The following is a 13,337-nucleotide window of genomic DNA, read 5'->3' on the forward strand; positions in this document are numbered from 1 at the left end:
TTTTTCAAAGGATTAAAGCTAATGTACCATCTATACAGAGCAAGAAAACTCCTCTTGAATACCCATGGCCGGCTCTGGATGGCTTCAACGTCTGCAGCATTTAAGAAATGGAAACAATACCACTCTCTCATAAGGCTTGAAATTATCGGAATATAGCCAATAATTGGTTTCCAAAAGTTAGCCAACCATTTCCTCATGTCGATGTCAGACATTTCTGGGAAATGCCATTTCCCAATAAGTGCCTTGTGTTGAAGGCTGTCTATTCTTTCGTCAAGCTGAGCAATCTCGATTCTTATCGACTGAGGTGGAGGGGAGGTTTTGGCAGGTTTATGCTGCTTGTTATAATTGCGGTCCATACCCTTTTTGCTGGTGCCGTCCCTTGACGTGGATGGTTTGATCACCAAATCATCCAAAGTTGCCAGAGTGGCAGCAGACCAGGCATGTTCAGCGTCCACGACAGCATTGACAAGGTCTTCCGATGCGATGGAGTCATAGACCCCCTCCATTCACCGCCAAAAAAGAAGTCCTCGAAAAATGAGGACGATCCAGAAAGATCCAATTTTCAGAAGAGGACCGAATATCAGTTGGAACCTACCACCCTTTCTGACTCACCCAATGGGAAATAAATGACCAAAGCAGATAGGGAGAGGATAAAGGACACAGGAAGAGAGAGAACAAGTACAATTCGTGACAGAAACTTCTGCTTCTGAGCTCAGAAGGCAACGTCCATACCACCCGAAATCCCGAAACGGATATATTCCCGGATTTAGGTGTAAGGATACGTACCGGGAATTTAAGCTGACTTTACTTTCACCATAATGCCTGGACCAATTTGAACAATCGGGAAATGACGTAACTCTGACCAGCTATTGGACAAGGAAAACCCAGAGATGCTGGAAATCGATACCAGGACCTCTGAGGAAGACCCTAGGAGCTATGCAGAAGGCTCATCACAGAGCAGACAGCAACAATAGACTTTAACAATACACCACCAATAGCCAATCTTAAACCTTACATCATTGCAAGGTTTGTATATGACAATTATATTCCTGAGTCTGTGAAAAAATGATTTAATCATCCTGAACTTACTACGTTTTGGACATATGAGCTGAAACCACTAAAACTGTGCCATTGACATTCAAGCCGAAATCCAAAGCTTTAACAGCAGAAGAACTACTTAAAGCTAGATTAGAGAGGCATGCATCCTTGAATTCTAAAACCATAGCAAGCAGAAATGTATAAGAATAAGATTATAAAAACACAGAGCTATGCCAAGGAAAAAACTTTCACTAACCTGGAGCCAGAGCCAAAACACCCGAAGCGTACGCACCACATGAACCATACAACCGCCATTTATCCAGCACAACAGAGGTAAAAGAAAAGCTTTCTGAACAGGATAGAGAAACAGAGCTGGGGCAGAGCTCCGTTAGGGAGATTACAGAAGATTAAATAGCATCTGGGACGAAGAAGGTGGCGGAAACTGGGTTCAAATTAGAGAAAAGAGCTCGAGCTGACAGAGCTCAAAGCCAAGATAAGGTGGCGGAGCTGGCATGAAGCAGGAAAAACAACAGAAAAGCAAATCCAACGCAGTAAAAGAGCATATGACGAAGAGCGGAAGTTTTAACTAGACCCTGTAGATGATGCCCACCTCCCACTTACTGCATGTCCGAAAGACGTGTCTGGCCCTCGCATAGACAGCCGGAAGTTGGCGCATAGTCAAGATATCACTTCGTAGACCGGTATTGGGTGGTTGTGGGGCGCCTGGAAGCTGTATGTTCAGTTGGTTCGACACGTCGTAGGCGATGGCTCCGCTCCCGCTCCCTCTCCCAGGGCAAGAATATGAACCTGCTACCAGTTACCAATTTGATACATACCTATATCGTATAAATTTATAAAAATATTTCCATGAGACTCCATTTCAAAGGCACGTGAATAATATTATCTTAGGTCAGAAGAAAGCGTTATTTTTCATTGAAGAATCATATGTTTTATGTACTAATTAATTTGTAATTCGAAATTCCTTACTGATAACAAAATTTAAACATTTTACATTTTGGACTTCTTCCAATAATCATGGTTAGAATCCAATGATGTAGTCATTGGTGAAATTACAATTTTCCATTATTTAAATTGCTTTTTTGAATGTATATATAAATTCAACACAATGAAACTCCATTGCCTCGTAATTATGCAATCTCAATAATTAGTTTATGCAATTTTAACAATGCTTATAAATTTTAGGCAAAAGTAGTTGGAAAAATGTACCTAAAAAAAATCAAATATTAAAATATTTAGACTATTGTCTTATCATACATGCCTTTAACAATATATAATATTCATCTGTTGACTATATATATATATATATATATATATATATATATATATATATATATATATATATATATATATATATAGCAACAAGAAATCATAATTTAATTTGTCCTTGAATTAAATTAGGAATTAAATTGTAATTCTATTATCATAACAACGTGTAGCAATTAACTAAGTTAAGTTGACTTAGTTGGCCGAGTAAATTTGAGTTGGAAGTCTATCTAGAGTCATGTAGAGTGATCCCTAAATTTTAGGGGACCAGGTTGAGTTATTATTGAGTTGTAATTATCTAATTCAGTTTAACTAAGTTAAATTCAGTTAAACTAGTTCTAATTGTTGGAGGAACTAGTGAGTGGTCAAGTGAATTAAATTGGATTTAATTCACATGCAGTGATCAATCAGATAACTAATAAATCACTCAAAATAGCTCATGCATGTCAGTTCAGATGAAGACCCATTTGAGATTAGAGTTTATGGACAATGTAGTATCAATTGTATAATTTTTCGAGTTGTACAAATAGTGCATGCAATCAGTAGAAGGCCTATGATGGATTACACAGTTGTGGTGAGGGATTTTCCCAATTAAATATGGACTAATTCCCTTAGGGATTGTGAAAGGAAGTAGGGGCTTAGCAGGCAGTGGATTTGGCTAAGTGTTGGCTTGATTTGGTTTGTGAAGCAGTGAGATAATTTGTACTTTGTGCAGAGATTGTTTGGGTTGAACAAGCATTGTATTTTCATCTCAGGTCTTCTGGTTAATGCAATATAGATAGTCGGGGTTTTGAGCAATTGTTTGCCCGATAAAAAAATATTGTGTTATGTGCGATTGAAATTCTTCCTTTTCTGCTTAGTGTTTTCATCGATCAATCTTGGTTTCGTTGATGAGTAGAGTATATTCTTGTCTCTTGTTTTAGCATATCACATAAGATGTTGAATCTACAAGTAAAAATCTACAAAGTCTGCACCCGGTCATAACAAACACTTGGGGGAATACATTTCCAATTTTCAGGATATCCCAGAGTTCAAAATGATCACAACCCCATTACATGGAAAGAAACCAGTAGACTAACTATATACCCAATTCCATAGAATTTGCAAAACTATCAAAGGGGCAAAAAACACTTAAATTGATTGGTCATCAGCAAGGTTAGTTGTTTTCCATTGTTGGGTTGTTGAGATTAATGTCTCGCTCGCCTGGGTCCACCTGGAGCTAATCTTAGCCTTTAGGAAAATATTTGTTGAGTTTACAATCCATTATTACACCTCGAAGTGCATCCACTTCATCCACCAGGCAAGAGATCTGATGTTGGAGAGCCATTATCTTATGAGTGAGTTCCAACTGTGAGTGATACGTTTGGAAAAGTTTAACTTGCAAATTGTAGTCAACCTTATGGAGGGCTTTCCGCTGAGGAGATCTCCAAATTAGTGTTAGAATTCATGGGGGCACATAGAAAGGGGCCGTAAAAGATACGAATACCATAAGGATACCACCCAGACCGCCCCAAGATGGCTTCAAGAGAAAGATGATTGGCTAGAAGAATTTAGGAAGAGGGGGGTTTAGGTGCAAGCCTCTGAGACCTCAAATAATTGATACCCCAAGCACAAATGAAACAACAGTGGCCATGAAAAATTATTGTCAAACCACATAAGATGTTTAGATTCGAATATGAGATGAAAGTCAGAAGATTACCACACTACCAATGATCCAGAAACATCCAAAGAACTCCTGAGAAGGGAGACCACAATATTGTTGGGATGATGTCCAAAAAAGCCTCAAACTTCTTCAATAAACTCAAATTGGAATCCAAACCACAGAGGGAGGAGCCTTCTTCACTTGAATTTCCATATAGACCATATAGATTGTAGAGTTCCAAATTGAAAATAGGGAACAAAGAGTTACCTTCATACGCTAGAGTCCAAACATGCCTAAGGGTGGATTTAAAACTATTGAGTCCCGTCCTCCAAAACTCCCAAGAACTGGAGTGCCTAACCCATAATCTTGCCACACAGAGGAGGAGTAAATAAAACCAGGAGAGGAGCTCTTCGCAGAGCTACCATAAATTTGAACTCTTGGATGCCACAATTAATTCCAAAGACAGAACCACACTGGGATTAACATACCACAAAGATGATGGAGCAATTTGGAATGTGAACTCAAACATGAGTGGAACAAGAACAAGACAAAAGATGGATTTATCATTCGTTCCCCTATCAATCCACACATTCCTCATCAGTGAAACATCAAATTTTCTAGTACACCTTCCAGAGAGAGCCATCATGATTATGAGAGGAAGGCATTTCCAAGGTCGATGCAGATACTCGCAGTAATATCAAGAATGCAAGGCAAAGGTCAGCACTGATGCATGGAAACAGTTCTCATACAATGCCACAACATGGGAGATAATAGCCCAAACTTGATACCAAACCTCTGAACCTTCAAAATCGATGCAGATATTATGGGGGGAAATACATAGAAGAGGTAGGATAAAGGGGAAAATATGAGATAGGGAGGGGGGACCAAGGTTAGTTCCAAAAAGACAGATAGCCAAATAAGGGAGGGACCAAGGGAGAAACAAGATCCTAGGGTCCATATAGACTTAGGGGATTGGACAATATTTACTAGAGTCATTAATTTCCAACTTAGTCTCTTCCAGAGAGCATAACTTATTAGCTTGCAAATCAATGTACATGTTGTTGATTTCCAGAATATGATAGAACTCCTTGGTATGAAAGAATGCAACCAATTTTCTAATTCTTTGAAGCACTAAAGCAAGGGATTTATCCTTTGGACTACTCCCATTAATGAGATAATGGATCGTAAGCAACGAGTCTCCCAGGACAATGATATCTTTAATGCCTTTGTCTTTAGCAATGCATAAACCTTGCAGGAGACCATACATCTCAGCTTGATTGTTGGTTTTCCTTCCCATGCCCCATGAAATTTTTTCCTCAATTATTCCATCAGGATTAAGTAATATCCCTCCCCCTCCTGAATGTTGAAAATGCATAAGAAAATCTTAGTTTGACTTGCCTTGGTCAAACTAGGGAGAAAAAATGAAATTCCATATCAACAGATAGCTTGGATGAGTTAACTGAGGTGACATGGTTGTTATCACTCAGTTAGCTTAGTTAATTCAAGTTAGGGGATGAACTTTAGTTGTGTGCGGTGATTCCTAAATTTTAGGAGCCTAGGTTGAGTTAATTTCAGTTATAACAATTTAAATCAGTTAAATTGAGTTATGGTCAATTAAACTAGTCCAACTGTTGGAGGAACTAGTGGAGGGTCTAGTAACGGGGTGTGTAGTTAGTCACAATTCAGTGATCAACTAGTTAACTGATCAATCAACCTAAATTAGCTCATGCATGTAGAAAATATGAGTTTCCCAGTTGAGATTGGAGTTCAAGGGCAGTGTACTATTAGTTGTAGACTATTCTGAGTTGTACAGGTGGTGCATGCAATCAAAGGAAGAGTCTTAATGAACTACGCAATTCCTTGGAGGAAAATTCCTATGAAATAGGGGCCTAATTCCTCATTGAACAATGCAAGGCAATATGAGCTTGGAGGACAAGAAAATTAACTAAGTATTGGCCAAAGTGAGTCAGTCAGGTAAAGAGATAACTTATACACTTGTAGAGGTTGCTCATGCTTGAGAAAACATTGTATTTCATCTCTATTCTTTGATTAATGTAATACATATAGTAAGGGGTTTTGAGCAGTTGCTTTCCCCTAGATAAATCTCTGTGCATGTGAGTTTAATATTGATGCATGTTTATGATTTGCTTTCTCGATCATGAATTTCTTTTTGCATATGAGTAGAGTATATTTGAGTCTTATGATTTAGTAATTTACATGAGCAATTTCATATCTACACATTAAATTTCTACATGGTATCAGAGCAGGATTCACATTAGAGAAAATAATTCGAAGTTGTTATTACAAGAGGATCAAATTTGTAGGATCAATTCTTCAAAGCTAGTAGGATGGCATTCTATGGTCTAAGGCTTGAGTATTCCCCTAAGGGTAGCTCGAACTTTGTTGCTTGGAAGGACCAAATGGAGGCAATACTGGAGGACAATGGGCTGAAGGAATTTGTCAAGATTGACATTCCAAAACTAGGATCATTTGACATCAAGGATCTAGCAGAATGGAGGAAGTGTGTAGCTAAGGCAAGGAGAATCCTATTGGAAGGTGTAAAGGATCACATTGTCTCCAATCTCCATGGGAAAGAAAACTCGTATGCAATGTGGCAAGCACTGATAGATTTTTTCCAGAACAACAACGACCACAGGAAACTGGAGCTCAAAGATAAGCTTTGAAACATCAAGATGCAGAAGGTTGAATCTATTCAATAGTACCTTAGCAGGTTCACACAATGTCATGATGAAATTGGAGGAGTTGGGATTATTGTTGTAGAGGATGATCTCATTATCCTATCCCTTCTAGGCCTTCCCAAGAGTTAGCACAACTACCAAGATTCGGTGAATGGGAGGGAGAAGCTACCAAATTGGGAACACCTTTGGTTCGATTTGGTACAAGAGGAGATAAGGCAGAATACCAGAGATGGGACCTCATCCAAAGAAGAGGAAGAGGAATTTGCATTAGTTGGAAAAGGAATGAAGTCCAAGGGAAAGAATTCCCAAGGTGAGGTTGATTCCAGCCAAAAGGGCAAGAAGAAAGACTTGTCCAAAATCAAGTGTTTCAACTGTCATGAATTCAGGCATTATGCCACGAAGTGTCCACACAAGAAGGAGCATGCAGTAGCAACAGTGGGTGAAGCTTTGGTTTCATAGTACGAGCTTGACTTCACCCTTATCGCATTCATGGTGAGCACAGTGATGGGGAGTGGGTGGTACTTTGATAGTGGTGCCTCATTCCATATGACGGGGAATAGAGAGTTTTTCAATGACTTGGAGGAGAAATATCTCTAAAGGAACATTGAGTTTGGAGACGGAAAAAGGTACAGTGCTATCAGGATCAATACAATAACATTTTAGAGGGACTCAAGATCCCCTCTCAGGATCAAGGATGTGATGTTTGTTCCGGGTCTAAATAACAATCTAATCTTCGTTGCAGTTTTGGAAGACTGTGGTTACAATGTAATCTTCAGCAAAAGGAAAGTATCCTTGAGACACATAGCCATGGGACAAGTGAAGCAGATCGATGCTCGAGTCAAGAACCTATATGCACTTGAGGTATAATATGCATGCAAAGCCTTAAGGAGCAAGGCAAGGGTTAGAGACTTGGTGGTTGAGAAGGAGCATGATTTACCTCTCAAAATGGAGCCTCAAGAAGTTGTGGAGAAGCCAGAAATGGAGAAGCAAAAAGGAGGCAGAGTGGAGACATCCACAAAAGCAGAGACCTCCAGTAGGGGGAAATTTCGAGCCAAGTGGGAAGAGGGAGCACATGAAGCCATACCTCCAGGTCTGAGGTGGGGCAATGTGAAGCCTTGGTCCAAGAGTTTCAGAAATTTGGGCAGGGTCCATTGAGGTGTTTTTGTCTCATGGATCATTACCCTTGCTATAGGGGCCCACAATATTTAGTAGTAGGAGGATCGGTGTCAGTCAGATACTGAGGAGTGCAGAGGAGTGTTGAAAACAGAGCAAGATGCTCAGTAGCAGAGTCAGCAACAACACAATTTTCCTAGTAGAAAATTGCAGATTGATTCAATGATTGCTTTTTCATAGATACTTCTTAGTTGCAGATGTTCGAGTAGCAGCAACAACAGAGAGAAGTGTTTCATGCAATACATTCCAATGGTGCTATATTGGGGTAGATGTGAATCCCTTTCTTGCTGAGAGGGAGTGTTGAAAATGCAGCAAGAAAATCTTAGTTTGACTTGCCTTGGTCAAACTAGGGAGAAAATTCGAAATTCCATATCAACAAACAACTTGGATGAGTTAACTGAGGTGACATGGTTGCTATCAATCAGTTAGCTTAGTTAATTCAAATTAGGGGTATGAACTTCAGTTGTGTGCAATGATTCCTAAATTTTAGGAGCCTAGGTTGAGTTAGTTTCAGTTGTAACAATTTAAATTAGTTAAACTGAGTTATGGTCAATTAAACTAGTTCCAACTGTTGGAGGAACTAGTGGAGGGTTTAGTAGTGGGGTGCGTAGTCAATCACAACTCAATGATCAACCAGTTAACTGATCAATCAGCCTAAATTAGCTCATGCATGTAGAGAATACGAGTTTCCCAGTTGAGATTGGAGTTCAAGGGCAGTGTACTATCAGTTGTAGACTATTCTAAGTTGTACAGGTGGTGCATGCAGTCAAAGGACGAGACTTCATGAACTGTGAAATTCCTTGGAGGAAAATTCCTATGAAATAGGGGCCTAATTCCTTGTTGAGCAACACAAGGCAATATGAGCTTGGAGGACAAGAAAATTAGCTAAATATTGGCTAGAGTGAGTCAGTCAGGTAGAGAGATAACTTATACACTTGTAGCGGTTGCTCAGGCTTGAGCAAGCATTGTATTTCATCTCTATTCTTTGATTAATGCAATACAAATAGTAAGCGGTTTTGAGCAGTTGTTTTCCACTAGATAAATCTTTATGTATGTGAGTTTAATCTTGATGCATGTTTATGATTTTCTTTCTCGGCCATGAATTGCTTTCCACATATGAGTAGAGTAGATTTGAATCTTATGTTTTAGTAAATTACATGAGAAATTTCATATCTACACATTAAATTTCTGCATGGTATCATAGCAGGATTCATATTAGAGAAGAGAGTTCAAAGTTGTTATTACCGAAGGATCAAATTTGTAGGATCAATTCTTCAAAGCTAGCATGATGGTGTTCTATGGTCTAAGGCTTGAGTATGCCCTTGAGGGTAGCTCGAACTTTGTTTCTTGGAAGGACCACATGGAGGCAATACTGGAGGACAATGGGTTGAAGGAATTTGTCAAGATTGACATTCTAAAACTAGGATCATCTGACATCAAGGATCTAGCAAAATGGAGGAAGTGTGTAGCCAAGGCGAGGAGAATCATATTGGAAGGTGTGAAGGATCACATTGTATCCAATATCCATGGGAAAGAAACCTAATATGAAATGTGGCAATAACTAACATATTTGTTCCAGAACAACATCGACCATAGGAAACTGGTGCTCAAAGATAAGCTTTGAAACATCAAGATGCAGAAGATTGAATCTATTCAACAGTACCTTAGCAGGTTCACACAATGTCGTGATGAAATTGGAGTTGGGGTTATTGTTGTAGAGGATGATCTCGCCAGCCTAGATCTTCTAGGCCTTCCCAAGAGTTAGCACAACTACCAAGATTTGGTGAATGGGAGGGAGAAGCTACCAAATTGGGAACGCCTTTGGTTCGATTTGGTACAGGAGGGGATAAGGTGGAATACCAGAGATGGACCTCATCCAAAGAAGAGGAAGAAGACTTTGCATTAGCTAGCGAAGGAATGAAGTCCAAGGGAAGGAAGTCCCAAGGTGAGGTTGATTCAAACCAATAGGGCAAGAAGAAAGACTTGTTCAAAATCAAGTGTTTCAACTGTCATGAATTTAGGCACTATGCCACGAAGTGTCCACACAAGAAGGAGCATGCAGTAGCAACAATGGGTGAAACTTTGGTTTCACAGTTCGAGCTTGACTTCACCCTTATCACATTCATGGTGAGCACATTGATGGGGAGAGGGTGGTACTTTGCTAGTGGTGCCTCGTTCCACATGACAGGGAATAGAGAGTTTTTTAGTGACTTGGAGGAGAAAGATCTCCAGAGGAACATTGAGTTTGGAGACGGTGAAAGGTACAGTGCTACCGAGATCGGTACAGTAACCTTTTAGAGGGAGTCAAGCTCCTCTCAGAGGCTCAAGGATGTGATGTTTGTTCCGGGTCTAAATAAGAATCTAATCTTTGTTGTAGTTTTGGAAGACTGTGGTTACAGTGTGATCTTCAACAAAAGGGAAAGTATCCTTGAGACACATAGCCATGGGACAAGTGAATCAAATCGATGCTTGAGTCAAGAACCTATATGAACTTGAGGTAGAATATGCATGCAAAGCCTTGAGGAGCAAGGAAAAGGTTAGAGACTTGGTGGTTGAGAGGGAGCATGATTTACCTCTCAAAATGGAGCCTTAAGAAGTTGTGGAGTAGCCACAAATGGAGAAGCAGAAAGGAGGCAGAGTGGAGACATCCACTAAAGCAGAGACCTCCAGTAGGGGAAGAGTTTGAGTCAAGTGGGTAGAGGGATCACATGCAGCCATACCTCCAGGTGTGAGGTGGGGCGATGTGAAGCCCTAGTCCAAGAGTTTCAGAAATTTGGGCAGGGTCCATTGAGGTGTTTTTTGTCTCATGGATCATTACCCTTGCTACAGGGGCCCACAATATTCAGTAGCAGGAGGATTGGTGTCAATCAGACACTGAGGAGTGCAAGGAGTGTTGACAACAGAGCAGGAGGCTCAATAACAGAGTCAACAACAACACAGTTTTCCTAGTAGATAGTTGCAGATTGATTCAATGATTTTTTTTATAGATACTTCTTAGTTGCAGATGTTCCAGTAGCATCAACAACAAAGATAAGTGTTGCATGCAATACATTCCAATGGTGCTGGATTGGGGTAGATGTGAATCCCTTTCTTGTTGACAGGGAGCGTTGAAAATGCAGCAATAAAATCTCAGTTTGACTTGCCTTGGTCAAACTAGGGAAAAAATTCGAAATTCCACATCAACAAACAACTTGGATGAGTTAACTGGGGTGACATGGTTGTTTTCACTCAGTTAGCTTAGTTAATTCAATTGAGGGGCATGAACTTCTATTGTGTGCAGTGATTCCTAAATTTTAGGAGCCTAGGTTGAGTTAATTTCAGTTGTAACAATTTAAATCAGTTATATTGAGTTATGGTCAGTTAAAGTAGTTCCAAATGTTGGAGGAACTAGTGGAGGGTCTAGTAGTGGGGTGTGTAGTCAGTCACAACTCAGTGATTAACCAGTTAACTGGTCAATCAACCTAAATTAGCTCATGCATGTAGAGAATACAAGCTACCTAGTTGAGATTGGAGTTCAAGGGCATTGTACTATCAGTTCTATTTTGAGTTGTACAGGTGGTGCATGTAGTCAGAGGAAGAGCCTTAATGAACTGCGCAATTCCATGGAGGAAAATTCCTATGAAATAGGGGCCTAATTCCTTATTGAACAACGCAAATAAATAGGAGCTTGTAGGACAGGAAAATTGGTTAAGTATTGGCCAGAGTGAGTCAGTCAGGCAGAGAGATAGCTTATACACTTGCAGTGGTTGCTCAGGCTTGATAAAGAATTGTATTTCATCTTTATTCTTTGATTAATGCAATACAAATAGTAAGGGGTTTTGAGCAGTTACTTTCCCCTAGATAAATCTCTGTGTATGTGAGTTTAATGTTGATGCATGTTTATGATTTTCTTTCTCAATCGTGAATTGATTTCCACAAATGAGTAGAGTAGATTTGAATCTTATGTGTTAGTAAATTACATGCGCAATTTCATATCTACACATTAAATTTCTACACTACCACCCCTTTCTGTTGATTGTGTACTAGTAAATGGTTTACTATACGTTTGAGAAGGTTTTCCAAAATAATATATTAAATTTTGCTTTTAATTATTTATTTTCTTAAATATTTAAAACTATTTATTTAACATTTCATTCGTCATGTGAATTGAAGTTCTAATGCAACCTTCATGTCATTTGGGGTTCAAAATTAACTAAAAAATTAATGGTCTATCTTGTTGATATTATCCAATTATGGTTTGAATCACCATATCAAATTTTCACCCACAATGCCATTGCCATTATGGTTGTTGTGACTAAGGCCATAAGGTTTCCTCATATCATTGCCATTACAATAACCTCAAAGTGCATAAACTCTTAAGAATATGCATGCATTATCATAACGTTGCTACCTAATTTGTGTATGCTCTTCTTTTAGAAATTGTGTGATTAAATATAGAAAATGAATTTGAAAGGATTGTTCCAATGAAAGCTTTTATTTTGCTTTTGCTAACTAGCTATTGTTATATCACACACTCTAGTAGTAGTGGGTTATTTTTAGATAATTTTTAAATCCTCAGATTTTTTTTTTGGGGGGTAAACTAATCTATTTCTATATTAATATAATATAAAAAGGTGTACAAACTAGGTGGTATAAGGCTTGCCAAAAAGGAAATCCCAACCATCCACAAACTGTGTTAGATTGTTCTAACAATTACAAATATCAAACTACAACAATAATAGTTATACTTTATGTTTGAGACTAGAGTCAAATTGAAAAATAGAAATAACTAAAGAGTAGGTTTATAAATAACAAAGACATTATCAAGAGGAAGGATGAGATAGCCCTGGATCAAGTGAGACCTTTAGTTCTTTGCATGTATTGGGTTGCTACTCCTTCGATTCGTCCATAATGATAATAGGGTTGAAGTTGGTTCCTTGAGAAGTGGAAGAACTCATGAGCTCCATTGTTTCCTCCTCCTTGTTTGATCCTTCTCCATACACTTTAACATTGAGTCCAAAGGCAACTTTGCAAATTCTAGTGAACTTGGCTTCCAATATTCTAAGTCTATCAATCAATTCTAGTTCATACAATTTATAGTTCTCTAAGGCAATGACAACCAAGGCTTTGGTAAGCTGTAGAATTCCATAGCTTGAAAAATATTGGTGTCACATCACCAAGAGAAACCAAAATTGTGAACCCAATTTTGAAATTTAGCACTAATTTATTGAGTGGAGGTATACTAACAATGTTGTTTCACTAAATTTACCAAGTCTACAACCACCTTTTGAGTATATAGAGCAGTGCATTGTTGAAACCTCATTCGCACTTGCCTAGTAGCCCTCTCTGTTGTTGTGCCCTGAGAGCATGGAGAAGCACACTTAGATGGTTGCACACACTTCTTATTTTTCTTGGGAGCACCCTTGCAACTAGATTTAGGCACTTCCAACTTGACCATCATTGCGAATTCACTAAGATAGAAATCTTACAACACAATTCCCCAATAAAAGCCCACATGGAAC

At 38.9% G+C, this 13,337-nt stretch overlaps 1 protein-coding gene across 1 annotated transcript in view; it reads right to left on the reverse strand.

Annotated features, from left to right (window-relative positions):
• Positions 1-1,088: 1,088 nt before the first annotated feature.
• The window catches only part of LOC149195683 (uncharacterized), a 39,242-nt gene continuing 26,993 nt past the window's right edge, over positions 1,089-13,337 (reverse strand). Inside the window, exons 3-5 of the mRNA XM_089407994.1 lie at positions 1,660-1,845; positions 1,295-1,387; positions 1,089-1,213 (exon numbers count right to left, since the gene is read on the reverse strand). Coding sequence (XP_089264120.1) covers positions 1,089-1,213; positions 1,295-1,387; positions 1,660-1,845 — 404 coding nt within the window. The remainder of the gene's footprint in view (positions 1,214-1,294; positions 1,388-1,659; positions 1,846-13,337) is intronic.

Source organism: Pinus tabuliformis, chromosome 2_2, assembly GCF_031772625.1.
Source record: "Pinus tabuliformis cultivar Carrire ecotype Pingquan chromosome 2_2, CPIR1, whole genome shotgun sequence".
Taxonomy (NCBI): Eukaryota; Viridiplantae; Streptophyta; class Pinopsida; order Pinales; family Pinaceae; genus Pinus; species Pinus tabuliformis.